Source organism: Euprymna scolopes, chromosome 22, assembly GCF_053919585.1.
Source record: "Euprymna scolopes isolate OS-2025 chromosome 22, ASM5391958v1, whole genome shotgun sequence".
Taxonomy (NCBI): Eukaryota; Metazoa; Mollusca; class Cephalopoda; order Sepiida; family Sepiolidae; genus Euprymna; species Euprymna scolopes.
Window position 1 is genome coordinate 41,977,583 of NC_136503.1, and position 15,776 is coordinate 41,993,358.

At 33.8% G+C, this 15,776-nt stretch overlaps 2 protein-coding genes across 5 annotated transcripts in view; one reads left to right on the top strand and one right to left on the bottom strand.

Annotated features, from left to right (window-relative positions):
- The window catches only part of LOC145243374 (GPI inositol-deacylase-like), a 505,392-nt gene that overhangs the window by 325,623 nt on the left and 163,993 nt on the right, over nucleotides 1-15,776 (top strand). The window lies entirely within an intron of this gene.
- Nucleotides 5,045-15,776, bottom strand: part of LOC145243373 (uncharacterized) — a 58,552-nt gene continuing 47,820 nt past the window's right edge. For all 4 annotated transcript variants that reach the window (XM_080106194.1, XM_080106195.1, XM_080106193.1 and 1 more), the window contains exon 2: nucleotides 5,045-6,863. In XM_080106194.1, the coding sequence (XP_079962320.1) occupies nucleotides 5,327-6,628 (1,302 nt within the window). In that variant the 5' untranslated portion in view covers nucleotides 6,629-6,863 and the 3' untranslated portion in view covers nucleotides 5,045-5,326. The remainder of the gene's footprint in view (nucleotides 6,864-15,776) is intronic.

The window sequence follows — 15,776 nt, forward strand, 5'->3', positions numbered from 1 at the left end:
ATATTATTATTTTTTTTAACATAAAATCACACCAGAAATCAGAAAAAAAAATTACAATTTAGTAGGAGATTTCTGTTATTTTTAACAATGTATGCTTTAAAAAAAAATGCTGCCTAAATATACACTATATATGAAAAGGAACAAATCAAATTATATTTGCATCAATGTTTTGCCCTTATTGTAAGACTTCTTCTGGGTGAATAATTGCAATAAAAACGAAACGTTCATGAATATATAACTTGGTTTGTTCCTTTTTCATCTCTCTATCTTGCCGGAATACTATTTCTATTATTCTCGTTACAATATATATATATATATATATATATATATATATATATATATATATATATATATATATATAATATGCCTATGGAAAAAAATAAATATTAAAAAAGATGATTTACTTATTGTGGTAACTGGAATGAAAATGTACAGTATATATGCTCTGAAGGCGATAATATATCTTCATTGAGCTTATTATTTATAACAATTTTGACTATTTTATAAGAACTGTATACTTTAAAAAGTATGCATTTTATGTTCACCCAAGATATATAAGAAAAACAAACTCTTAAAATCTTTAGATACTCGGTTTTGGACAAAAGGTTCACTATCCTTTTGAATAGAACTACATCAAAGATAAAAGATAATCAATTGTACTTGGCTAAGCACCGCAATTTCAGCCTTACCGATCATCAAAAGTGTACCTGAATGAAAAGTAGCTCTTTCTTGAGTAATGTCAAACGTTAGAAATCAGATTGGTAATGTCCTGAAACTGCAGTGTTCAGCTAAATATAACATAATTTATATAAACATCTACAATCTGAAAGGATGTATGGTGTTTATTTAGAATTAAACCTATTAAAAAAAAACTAAAATACAGAAAAAATCATGGAACGAAGATGTCATATTCCAAAAATTACATCAAGTAGTTTTTTTCTTATAAAGAAAATCATTTCTTTTACGATTTTTAGCGATTTTAATAGGAAATTACACTCATTAGAAAGTTTGGTAGTTTGAAAAGGGGTTGTCTTCCATCATTTATAAAACATGATGGATCAAAACATAATGTCTCGTTTCATCATAAAATTTGATTTTCTGAGTTGATAAAAAAGAACCAGCGCTCTACAGTATTGGGACGAAATTTCGAAAATCGTAATATTGAATTTCACATGAAAACAATGGTATCTACATATTTTTAAGATGATTATATGCAAAATTATGAAAATCGATAAGATAGAAAATTATTTATGAAAGAAAATAAAAATAAAACTTTGAAAACGATCGTAAGACATAGAGTTCAAAAGGGGGTAATTTTCCGTTTCGATTTAAATAAAATGACAGCAATTTTTCACTTACCACGATTAAAGTGGTTTTGTTTAATAATTGAATAATATTCAGGTAATTCCGCCTGCATAATTTAGAAGTTACCATTATAACTTATTAGAACTGACAAAAAAAATCAGTTGAAACCATTGTTTTTTTTGGGGGGGGGGTTAAAATCTGAAAGTTCCATTTATCGACTACAAAATTTCGTCCCAATAGTGTAGAAGCGCCAAAAAACCTACCTGATCAATTTACGTGATTTTGGGAATATGACGTATTTATTCCATGACAGGTACATACATTATAATTTTTTTTTTGTTTTGTTTTTTAAGATTCTTCTTTCTTCTACTTTGAACATAGGTTGAATTTAAATAAGCATTGAACGTATAATAGAAATACACACATGAAATCCTTGTACAAAAGCCCATAACAGACATACAGATATTTCACTTTATTCATATAGAAAGGTGTTTTATTACAGTTTCTATACATTGGAAAGAAGTTCAATGTATTATCAAAATGACTGCAGTATTTTCGTTGATACTAAAATCGATTCTTATTAGCATTAATAATTTTATTCATCTTATGTTTTGTCTAGCATATTTTTACTGTGTTATTTCATCCTTTTATTGCAATTATTACGTTAATATTTAAATCTTGAAAAGATATTTCAAAATATTTTAATAAAATGGGTGAAATTTGCTAATTTATTTTAGTTGAACATGAATATTCAAAAATTTCTTTTAACTTCATTATTTTTTTTCTTTCCCTTTGAATCCATCAAATTCTTGACTTTTGCCACTAAAAAATTCAAAATGGCTACCCAAACTCTGTTCATCCCAAATGAATAAATCATGTTTATTCATTCATTTTTTTTTTTGTTGTTTAATTTTAAATTTTCTACCTATATAAATTGTATAATTATCTCTTTTTATGTTTGCAATTCATTCATCTTAATATATTAGAGCTTAATTAAGCCTATTATCTCTAAAAACAAATTCAATCATGAAGTTTCTGGAGTTTGTGTTCAATGACATATTAATTTAGTAGAAAGTGCTTCGATTTGATTAGTTTTAAAGCTCTCTACTGAAATAGAAACTGGGCACATTCAATGCTGTATGCAGACTTTGCTGGTGCATTTAGGTGATTCTGGTCTTAAAGTGTTAAAAAAAAATCCTTTTCCCCCTTATTTGGGTGATATTGAATTGTCTTGCTTATATGCTGCTATTCTAAATTCGTAGTTGTGGGCTACCATCAATAAACCGCTTCTCCTGCACCAAACGGCCATAATTTTAAAAAAGTAAATAAAATAAAACAAGGGAAAATCTTTTTTTTTTTTGCAGGCAAAATTTTATAATTAAAATTTATTGGAATTTTTTTTTTTAATATGAAATAAAAATGGAATTTATACCTGATTATTGAAAACCATCAGGTAATTTACGTTAAAACAAAAATTGCTAACATCTTTTTTTAATTTTTAGCATACAGTCATTTATATAAATTTGAAACAGCTTAAATTAAAATCAAAACTTTATTTATGATCGTTTGGTACAAGAGAAACAGTCCACTGATTGCGACACACAGCCACAAACTCAGAATAGGGTAAGAAAATTCAATATTGCCCATATTTGTCCAATTATAAGTTATCCATTGTTACTCTAGAAGGGTAAATTTTATATATACTCTTCAAATTCTAAAAGATGTTTGTAAAAGTACAGAATAGTTAACATTTGATAACTCGTAAGCCCCTGCCCCCCTCAAAATATAATTTATATCAAACACATTAGTATTAAATTCTCTACCTAACTTACACAGTTTTAATATTTTTAACACTTTTTATTTCGTATTTTTTCTTCTATAAAATCTATCTTCTAAACTACAGATTTTAAAGAAGGAAAAAGCATAAAATAAAATTTGAAAGTACACTTAATGGCATCTTGTTATTGGGTTCCATTAAATGTAAATGAAAGAAAAAAAGTATGAAACAAAAATATCAAAACTAAGTTAGATAATTTCATCTATAATAATAAATTAAATCTTCCCAGTGTTGCTCAGAATTTACAATCCTCATTCTAGAATATAGAGCAGGGGTGTTTAAGCACAGCATCTCCTGGTTAGTCATTCAAAATATACTTGGGCAATAATTTTTTGCAGGTCAACTGAATTTAAGATATTATTTCAAAGGCACATTATGTCACAAGTATCTGAGTGGATAACGTGTAACTTTTTTACCTTTTCGTTAAATTTTTTCTTTTTTATGCTCGTGTACTTGCTGCTATTTTCATTTTTTGGTGGGTGAATCCTCAACAGCATTAGTATGCAAGCAAGGATTGTCTAATCACTTAACTGTGTCAATGTATTTGTTTTAATTTGAAAATATGACAATTTTTCTTACAATTATACTGAGGAAGGAAAGAAACCCAGTAATGCTAAAATTTATGGTGAAGCAATGATAGCCTAATCACTAAACAAGGCAATTCATTTGGAAATTCTAATGATCCCGCTTCTAAAAATTGTTTTGGTTTTCTTAAAATGATGGTAGCCTTGGTGGGAAGAGAAATTATTTAACATATGTTGTACAATACCTGTTTCATATATGTGCTGTAAATTACCTATCCTAGGTAAGGTACAATTATTTCATATGTGTAATACCCGTCCTAGGTAGGTAAAATATTCTTTTGCTTGAAATAGCAAATGATACATAGACATTAAAAATTCCTCTCTCCTAAAAATAACAAATGTGTTCAAAATCAACTTCAATTTTCTCATTGTTTATACAGTCCCAAGCAACGCCGGGTACCCCTGCTAGTCTATAATATAAATTTTACCTGTTTATTTAAATGTGTACATGAATGCATGTTTGTATGTATCACAAAAAATATTCGACAGAGGCGTCAAATTTTCACGAGATCAATATAATTTGAAGCTCGACCCTTTGGATGACAAATATCGAAAAATTAGCCAAAAACATTAATTCCCTCACCCTCAATTAGGCACTTTTGTACAAGGAGGGTCGGTTTTTTCGCTGACATTTTTTGCAAGTCATTCAACCCTCGACGTTGCATAAAAGGCATAATTTCCACCGCCCGTGATGTCACAAACACGGTAGGCACATCGGTAAGACCGTTTGTTTGTTTTTTTTTTTCACCTCCTTTTCCTTTTTCTGGTGCGTTATGGGTTCGAGCCTACTAATTACTCCTAATTTTTTTTTTTTTTTTTTTTTTGCCCAACCAACACCCTTTCGACTAACTCCTCCACTTTCTTTGACACCTTCGCGTCACGGGTTCGAGTCTGTCTGTTTGCTTGCCTACTGCAATTTTTTTTTTTTTTTTTTTTTTTGGCTCAACATAGACCTTAAAACATCCGGGCAACACTGGGCACCTAGGCTAGTCTAACATAAATTGTGTTTTTTTTTACTTAGTTTTTTTTTTGTTTTGTTTTTCTTTTCTATTTTTGTTTGTGAGTTATTAAGTGTTAACTATTCTGTACTTTTACCAAAATTTTATCCCAATCCTAAATGAACTTTTCGAATGTTAGTGCCTTCAGAAAAATAAAAATTGTCTTTTTATATTTAAATTTGGCCAGCCAAATTATATACCATATTTCTCAACGCATAAGATGCCTTTTTTTTCTCTTCAAAAATAAAACACCTATGTTTTATGACATATTAGTTGATCAACAAGAGGACGAAAGTCCAAGAATTGCATTTAATTATCTCTTTTGGAAAAACCTCATCTGTCCATCTTATGGGCAGGAAATATGGTATTAAAAAAAAAATGAAAATATTTTTTATAGATGGTAGAATTTGTGCATATTTGACTCTGATTTTGTAGGCAGTCATAAAAATTATATATTAAAAAAATCTTTTTTTTGTTAAGAACATCTTTGTATGATATAATTCATGAACACATTTTACTGATTTTTTTTTTATAACCAGTCATTTTTAATGTTTAAAATAAAAAAAATCTGTAAAAATAAAGTAACCTGTCCATGATTGATCTTAACTACTGTGTAAATGATCATCAGGAGGGTTATGCTCCCCTTGCAATTCACAAACCCGCAAACAACACCCAGAACCAGAAGAGTGCCCTTCTGACGGCCTGAGCCGCGACTTAACGGCATTTCTCTGTGATTGTAGCAGAGCCTTCATGTGTCTCCGCAAATTAGTATTGAGTCTTTTAAACACTGGACTATCACTGGACGCTGTGAAGGAGTTGGACTTAGTTGTACGACTTGTCCCTTTGTGTCCATTGTCTTGTGTAATGTTATTAAATGCTTTGTTAACAGCTGATGAGTGCAACTCTTCGAGGTTCTCAGAAGCGCCGCTAGAATGGTTTGATGTACAAATTGCTGATTGGTCTGCCTCATTTTCACTTAGAGCAAGGCACCGCGTTTGTAGCCTCCTTGGCAGGCGCCTTGAACTTTTAGTGAGTGAGTAATTAGTCTTACGTTCGAGTGGTTGGTAACCTTTCGTCCCCGTTGCTCCTTTGTCCTGGTCTGTCATTTGATAATGCACCGTTGCGCGGCAATCATCTACAGATATTACATTAAGCAAACTGTTTGATGAGGAGCGCATTGCCATTGTTGTGGCCCCCTTTTCCGTTTTCGATTGCAACAAGCCCTCTTCACTTTCATCCGATGGTGGACTGACTCCAACTTTTATGCTGCCAAGCTTGGCATGCTGGCAGTCTTTTGAAGACACGGATTTAGATGAGGTCTTTGTGTCTAAGAATTTGAACCTGTGGGTGTCGATGTGGCCAAACCTACTGCGTTTCTTGCCAGTTTTTCCTTCTAGATTGAAGTCAGCCTGTAGGTTTAGATCTGAGAAACTGCAGGAGAGGCTTTTTGATTGAGCCCTTAATGGAGGGCAAAAGACCTGACTCTTTAAGTCCGCGCTTTTCGCGGGTGTGTGATGGGACTTGAGCCGTTCGCTCAAATCACTTCTCAACTTCATAACACAGTTCAACTTTGGGCTTGCCGTCGTCTCTGCTGGGTTCTTATTGTTGTTGTTGTTATTGTTGTTGTTATTGTTGTTGGTCTCTGCCGCCTTGGGGGTGGCATTGTTTTTCTCAGCCGACACCCGCGTATCAGGGATCTTAAAGAAGGCCTTGTTGACCTCCTGTCTCCAGTTCTCAATCCACATTGCCTTTTGGGGTGAGAGGTAGGGTGAAGAGGGTGCCGTATTGACGCACATGCTGCCGTTTCCACCGTTGTTATTGTTGTTGTTGTTCAGTTGGTTAAATTTGTGCAATTCGTACCATTCGTGCAACTGCCGATGGTGGTGTAAGTTCCGCTCATTCATTTTGCTCACCAAAATACCCAGAATTCTTTGCTTGAACGTGTGTGGTTAGGGGAAGCTTTCGAACAACCATTTCTCGTCTCATTTGAAGCAGGGGTGCACGTAAATATGTGAGTAGGTAGATAAGTATGATAAATATTAATTCCTGGTATTTTGTAGCTTATTTTTTTCTGTTTAAATCCCTGGTAAATCCAATATGTTTATTGATGTCCACCACGTTTCAAATACTGACTCATCCCTGTTAAAAACAAAAAAAAAGTACAAATTAGCCTCATATTAAACAAACGTAAATTAAATTAAATAATTACATAGGAGCAGAAGTGAAAAATCAGTCAAAAATTATGATTTGCAGAATTTCGGAGTTTGGTTTGTTTTTTTTAACTAATTCCTTGAGTTTAATTATTTGTTTCTAATATTTTTACATTTTTAATTATGAACTAGAAAACTGTCTGGCATTTCCCGGTCATAAGATACACTTAAATATGCAGATGTATACAGATTTCATATTATTATAGAGCTAATACTCTATTGATTATTATATTGTATCCAATATATAGTAGTGATTTCAAAGGTTAAAAATATATGTAACTGATTTGGGTGCAATCAGCTAGAATTGAAACCAAAATATATAGCATTCCAACCTTAGTGGTTAAGTTTGAAAACTTTGCTAAAAATGACGTCATAATATTAAAATTTGAGACGGTGACAAATTAAGTGTTTTAGTATAATTAATAGATAATGAGTTTTTAACAGGTTTACGATTTTATGACACCGATAAGGATATCAGATCAAAGGTGCCGATTCTAAATCTGCAGTTAGTTTGATTCTTGCATCTGCTGTTTAACTATGATACTGTGACATGCGCACACAAAAATTTGTTTTATATCTATATATATATATATATATATATATATATATATATATATATATATACACACACACACACACACACACACACACACTTACTTATATCCAAATAAACATTATTTTTATGTCACTACATGACCATGTTAATGTTTCGGTCCAATTAGTCATTGAATTTTTTATCTGAAGATCTGCCTTTTTAAAAGAAGGAACCCTTTTTTTTCTGTCACTTGATGATATCGGTTAGTTATTTATAACTAATTGGACTGAAACATTATCATGATCGTGTAGTGACATTAAAATTATATTTATTTAATTTAAATATAAATAAAATTATACCTTACTCCAGTTATTATTGAGCACTATTATATAAACATCATTAAATTCATTGGCTTTTATCTTTGAATATGCTCAACCTGGAATAAATCTAATTCATAAAACTCACTATGCTTGTCTGTCTCCATATTTTCAAGCTCTAACTCTTCCGAAACTAAAAGTAATAGAGTGGTGCTAGGGGCCTCAAATGATTGGATTTTTTTATGGACGGTTCTTTTATGGGTCTTTAGCAGGTTAAAATAGTTTTGAAGGGGTCAAACTTAGAAAATTTGTTATATATTTTGTCTGAGTTTATTTTTAATCAGTTCATATGCATGTCACTTTGGTACAGTGGTAACGTCACCAGCTTTGAATGCTACAGTTTTGCTTTTGGTTTCGATTCTAGCTGATGGCAACCAAATACTTTCTTTTTTTTACTATTGAAATCACAACTCTATAATATATACAAAGTCTGGACAAATTAAAATATCATATTTAAATGTATTTTACAACCGGCCGCCGCTGACTAGTGTTATATATATATATATATATATATATATATATATATATATATATATATATATATAGAGAGAGAGAGAGAGAGAGAGAGATAGTCACTTCCTGATTGCTATATATCTCTCCTTCCCTCTCTCTCTACTATTCCAATCTTTTCTTTTTTTTCCTTTATTATCTTTGACTGTTAATAAACAGAAAGAGAGAAACAAAAACAGGTGATAGATACCATATAAATTAAGAATACAAGAGTTCAAACGACATAATTAATTGCAAATTACAGAAAATTAGAAAAAGAATTTTAAACATAACTCAATTCTAAAACTGAATACTGTTTTTTTATTTATTTTTTTTTTTTATTAAGAAAAGAATCAATTTGAAGTAATGGTATTCTTGAGGTTGAAAGTTCAATCCTCAGTACAGGCAATACTAAGAATAATAATAATAATTTAATTAAGATGTCTACCCAGTCATGGCTGATGAAACGAGAATAATCTACCTCCGTGGATTAAATAAAGGATTTTGTTTGAAATTCTATACAGATTCCAAAGTTCAACATAAAAAATTTCCATGATCAACAGACGCATCTGAAGAAGGTCGGAGGTTACATTGGCCAAAGCATTGTAAAAATAGCAACCAAGATAAGAACATATGAATAATTCAAATAATACCAATCATCATCATCATCGTTGAAGGAAAGTATGTTCTCATGAGACTCTCTCTTCACATTTGTGTTTAACCAGTAACAGTTTCAAATTCAGGTTTTCAATTTCTGTATCTTAAAAATTTCCAGAAGGATATCAAATCATTATCAATGCCTGTAGCTGGTGTTATTTCAGTGGTTTTCTTCTACTAGACCAGTTATCATACAGAGATTTAATAGTTTCCATTATAGTCAGACACTATCCACCCCAAACCCTAGCCTTATTTCTTCTCTTCCAAAACCCCATTCCCACTAACCTGCTTGCTTTTTTGCTCTAACAAATCGGAAAAACAGTGGAAGGTCGATTCTTAGAATGGGATGGGGCGGGGGGGGGCTTACTAACCTACCGTTTATTTTATTTGTTTTGTTTTTTGGTGGGGGGGGATGTATCTATTTTCTTCCTCACTGAGCAAATTAGGCACAAGGCCGTTTTTTTAGTGTGGAGAGAAGGAGGAGGGGAAAGGGGACCAGATCCCGATGAGTGGGAAATGGGAGCTGGATAGTGACAGTTGGTATGATGGGTTTCCCCTACATTGACCAAGGTCTGATATGTGGGGTTACCTCCACATATGGTCTTTGCTTGCAGTATCTGCCGGAAAAGATACTACATTTTGATCTTGGCCCGAAAGCCACAAAGGTCTTTTACATTGTTGTTCCACTTCCTGTCATTTCTTCATCCAAATGTAAGTATTCGCTGCTAATAAAATCACCTAAACGCTGGGGATATTTCAATTAGGGTAAGTCTGTAGAGCAAATGTGACATTGTGGTGAAAATAGACAAGCAAGACTATCAATCCTCCTGAATTCTCTAGTGTTTAATTCATTAAAATTAAAGGGAGTGAAAAAATTTTTTTTTTAGCTCTTTGCATCAAGTAACTTCATGCCTTGTCTGGAGCAATTTCCATAAAAAATAAAATTTAGGAAAGAATAGCTTCATTGCTTCCCCACCCGCCACATATTAGCGAAAGTGATACAGTGAACTTAGCAGAACTCACGTAGACGTCGATGTATGCGTCTAATCCTATTTAAATCATCGTGTTTCTTATTATCCTCAAAATAGCTGAATTATTTCTCGATCATCAATACATTAATAGTGTCACCCAAAATAAAATGCTCAACACCTTTCCTCTTTCTTTCTCTACTTTGCAACATTATTGATTTGATAAGTTTTGAATGTTAAAGCCGGACGGTGTTTGGTTGGAGTCCAATACCATGAGTGTAAACATGTATCATTAACTTTGGAGAAAGGAGGGTCTATATGTTTTTCAGTGTCTCACAATGGAGGATCAATGTTTTTGTATATGTCTCTGGAAGTCAGTCTCCCTGTCTGTATGTCTATAGAGTCAGTCTCTTTTTTTCTGTATGGGGGTCGGTTTCCTTGCTTGTTTACAGGAGTCAGTCTCCTTGTCTGTGTGTTACGGGGGGGGGGGGTCAGTCTTCTTGTCTGTGTGTCTGATGTCATCCCACGTGATTACAAGCAGATGAATACTAAAGTTTGTTCTTTTTTAATTTTTTTAACTTAATCTGGTGATGGTCTCACTGAATCAGATGGAGGGTTTGTAAGTGATTGTGTAGCTTTTAACGAACATACACACACACACACACACACATGCAGAAAAAAATACCTGCAAGACGTACAAGAGCGATACAAACAATTTTGCTTAAACAGTTAGAATCATAAAAGTACTATTGCGAATTTCTAGAGACTCCTACTCCGTCATGGCTGACAAATCGAGAGAATTCTACTACTTTGGGTTAAACAAAAGACTTCATTCAAAATTCCACATAGATTCCTGAGTTTGACAAGATTAATCTGAAAAAAGTCAGAGTTTATCTTGTCTTAAACAATGTGAAAATGACATTCAAGATGAGAATAGTAATCTGAATAATTCAAATTTTGAACCCTCATCTCAAAAATTTATAAACATTATATATATTTAATATTAAAGCAGAGTTTTTTTTTTATTGTTTTTTTTTTTTTTTATTACATTTTCACCCCAAACAAGGCATATTGCCACTTTGATGTAGCGGGCTACTATTAGGGACACAGGCTACAGGGGTACTAGGTGGGGAGTTGGGCAGCAAGATGTCGGTTCACGTTACACTTGAACTTCTGCATGTCAGTACAGTTGGGGAAGCAGGAACCTGACAGGGAATTCCAAAGTTTAGCGGTTCTTGGGAAGAAACTACTGAAGTAGAAGGCTCTCTTACATCTAAGGATCTCTACTGTGAAGGAATGGGATTGTACTGCTTGTCAGGTTTGTTGGGGGGTATTTACGTAGATTTACGTAGAAGTGTTTGCAGCTCGTCGGAACATACACCGTTAAAGTACTTGTAGAACAGGCAGAGGGATGCTACATTGTGTCGATGGGAAAAAGGCTGAAGCTTGGATGATAGTTCAGGACCTATTAGGTTGGCGACTCTCTTTTGAACCTTGTCTAGGAGTGAGAGACTAGTAGCAGATGCACCGGCCCAAATATGACAACAATACTCCATACATGAGCGAATGGTGGCCTTATAGAGGTACAGGATACTTTCAGGGGTCAGTAGCTTTCTAGCACGGTAGAGAGAACCTACCTTTTTCGCAGCGGTCCTGGCAATGCTCTCAATGTAATTGTTCCAACTCATATTTCCTGTGAACGTTAGGCTGAGGAGTTTAAAAGATGTGCTTTCAGATAAAGAGTCTTTGGCCATTGCTATTGGTGGTAGAGAAGGTTTTTTGTAGTTATTGAAAGAAACAAGTTTAGTCTTGGCAGCATTGAATGTGACCATCCATTTTTGTCCCCATTCCACTACAAATTAGAGGTCATTCTCTAGTGTTTCTGCCATTTCTTTAGATATGTGTTCATTTGTTTTCCTGTCGTGTTTGTTATAGAGCGTGGTGTCATCAGCATATATACCCATCTCACAGACAATTTTGTCAGGGAGGTCATTTATGAATATTAGGAATAATAGAGGTCCAAGGATAGACCCCTGCTGCACTCTCGCATTTATATCATATTGTTTAGATGTACAGTCATCGAGGACAACCTGAATTTTTCTCTTATCTAAGAAGGATTTAATTATGTTAAGTATTCTTTCAGTGATGCCATATGATCTGATTTTCCTGAGAAGACCCTCATGCTATACCCTGTCAAAAGCCTTAGATATATCTAGCGCTACCGCTCTACCCTCCCCTGCTTTGTCAAGTGAATACTCCCTCAGGCATTTGTCTATTAAAATGGTCCTGTGGCGATGAAAGTTTGTTAACGCTTGTTTCTAAATTCTCTTTTTTGTATATTTCAATGACACAAAATGTAAGCTAAAATATTTCATTGTTCTAGGATTAAATTATGTTTGAAAAAAAATCTGTTTGTTATAAGTTGCTATAATTTATAAAATAAATTGAAATCATCCATTTTTCTCAACCCCTCTCACCCCATGTTGATTCATCCACTAATGTTTTTTAAGAGCAAGAGTAACTCCCTTTTTCTTTTTTTTAATGTTACCATCTAATTTACATATATGTGCCTATGCTCACCACAAGCACGTAGGTAAATTAGATAGCAAAATAATAAGTGTAAAAGTGCTCAACAATAAATACAGCTGTTTATTTATTTGGTATAACACCTTTTTTATTTATACAAACATTTTTGTTACATATTATAAATTACGGCTAATTAGAATATGTTTGCGAATGTGTAATAAAAATCTTTTATACCAAATAAATAAATATATATATATATATATATATATATATGTGTGTGTGTATGTGTGTGTCAGGTCATGTCATATGCTACTGGTACCATGTATCCCAGTACTATCTGCCTCATGGTCGGGTCACCGGCGACTAAACTGGTTCCCCCACCAGACTTGTTTGGTGAGGAGGATGGCTAGTCTCCCCGAAGGATTAAAACAAGACCTTCCAAAGGGCGAATGAACCCTTTTTTGGGGTCAACGGCCAACTAGCACCGTGTGTGTTTGTATGTGTGTGTTGGGGTGGGGAGGACTCCCGTAAGCCGTGGGGAAGGCAACCTTTCTAGGAGCAGCAAATCTCTGATTTAAAAAACCATAAAGCGGGAGACCAGTACCCGCATTAAGCTATTCTGCAGTTTAACTTGTTGCTGACTATCTTGCTCTTGCTTGTTGCTGGATGTCAACATTTTAAACAGAGAGAGAGAGACTTAGCTGTCGTACAAAGCTAAGACTCTGTAACATCATCTGTGTGTAGATACTCCCTCAGACATTTGTCTATTAAAATGGTCCTGTGGCTATGAAAGTCATTTTTGGGCTCATGGACTTTTAAGTGTCTGAGGGAGTGGAATTTGTCTGACAAGACGTTGCAATCATCATATATATATATATATATATATATATATATAATATGAACAAAAAAAATTAATTAAAAAAAAAAGATTAAATTAAACAGATGAATAAATACAAAATGAAAATGTCTATAGTGATATAAATATATAAACCCGTGCATACACCCTTTTCTGCTTTACAGTTGTTCCGTCCCCACATCCATTTCCGCCTTACGATATTTCAATGTTTTTCCTTATTTGGGGACATTCTTTGGCCCCTTTTCCTTTGAAAAAAAAAGATGATATTCTCGAAATATTAAGACCCCCACAATCCCAGTTACATCAAACAGGAAGCTCATATTTACTGATTTGTATTGTCAAGAATTGTGCATATATTCAATGTACATGTATTTATTGAAACCGCAAGTATGGAATAGATCATATTAGCAAATGAAAAACAGTGAAGCAGAGGAAGTGGGGGAAAAATGGAAAATAATTTCACGTGAATGAATGTTCAAATCTTGAAAAAAAAATGGATATATGAAGTTAAATAAAATGTCCATTTTTGTTCATGTGTCATGCCAATACAACAGTCGGTTTCCTGTATTGCTATAGCTTTCTTATACTCCTCCATATCTATCTGTCTATATATAATATATATATATACATATACTAGCGCCCATACTTACAAAACTGTTTAAACGTTGTCTTAAGGAGAATAGTTTCTCATCTCCCTGGAAAATCTCATCAGTATGCCCTGTATTTAAGAATTCAGGTGATCGCTCATCCCCCTCTCAGTACAGGCCAATAAGTCTCCTGTGCGTCATGAGTAAGTTGCTAGAATCTGTGTTAAATACAGAAGTAATCAACCATCTCAACAAAAATAACCTTCTTAGTGACACTCAATATGGTTTCCGTTCTGCTAGATCTACAGCAGATGTGCTTACAGTTATATCGCATAGGATTAGCAAATCTCTCGACGGTGGCAATCTTTCTAGGGCAATTGCTCTTGACATATCTAAAGCCTTTGATAGGGTATGGCATAAAGGTTTACTTCATAAGATCGCTAGCTATGGTATAGCTGGAAAAGTCTTCTCAATTATTAAATCATTTCTTTCTGATAGGTTCATAAGAGTAGTAGTTGAGGGGCAAAAATCAGAAGCTCACAGTATTAATGCCGGTGTCCCTCAGGGGTCCATCCTGGGCCCAACTCTTTTCCTGATCTACATTAATGATCTTCCAAATCACATCCTTACATCATTTGTAGACATTTATGCTGACGACACTACCATTTATGGTAGCACATCTAAGACAGTAAACGACCAAGTTCTCTCCAATTCTCTCTCCTCTGATCTTGAGCACGTAGTACAATGGGGAAAGGAGTGGCTGGTTACTTTTAATGCATCTAAAACCAAGCTTCTCTCTTTACATCATCAACATTCTAATCCACATTTGGCATCAATTGAAATGAATGGCTCTCGTCTTCAGGAGGCCTCAAGTTTTGACAAGCTTCTTGGCTTGACCATTACTCCTGATCTTAAATGGAACACGTACATCAAATCTGTTGCCAAGGCCGCTGGAAAAATGGTGGGATCTTTCTATCGATCCGGTAAATATCTCACTGCTGATGCTATTCTCTATCTATATAAGAGCCAGGTACGTCCAAGGATGGAATACTGTTGCCACATCTGGGCAGGAGCTGCTAGAAAGGACTTGTCCTGCCTTGATAGAGTTCAAAATAGACTTTGTAGCCTCGTAGGAGATGTCCTTTTCTCCTCCTTGCAACCTCTATCTCACAGAAGAGATGTTGCGAGTTTGTCTCTGATGTATCGTTATTTTCATGGAAAGTGCTCGACTGAGCTTCAATCTATGGTCCCCCCTCGCCAAACTTTCACAAGAAACACTCGTCTAGCTGTAAACACTATCAATAATTCCCCCCACTCTTTATCTGTGCCTAAACCTAAACGTAGATTCCATGAACAAAGCTTCTTTCTTAGAACTGCACGCCTGTGGAATTGTCTTCCGTTTTCCTGCTTTCCGGCTGACTACAATATGGTTGTGTTCAAGTCTAAAGTAAATAAGTTCTTGATGAGCCGTTCAATATAAGTTATCAAATTTACCAAATTTTCATTACTAATGATTACTATATTGTCCAATTTCTACTGTACACTCTTTAACCCTTATCCTTGAGTGGCCTCTGGGCCGTGATAATGTGGTGATGCCTATGTAAAAAAAAAAATATATATATATATATATATATAGATTTGTTATAGTTGTTTTTTCAAGCGATACATACGGTTAATATTGGCTCCACCTCGAAGCTCATTTTTTTATTTACTTAGAAAGTCGCCCTTTTTAATTATATATATAGATAGATATATATTAAACAGACAAATGAAATCAATATTCTGATATAATAGTTAGCTAGCTCATCTCACAAACCATTGTAAGTAGATTGCATTTGAGTCTTTGT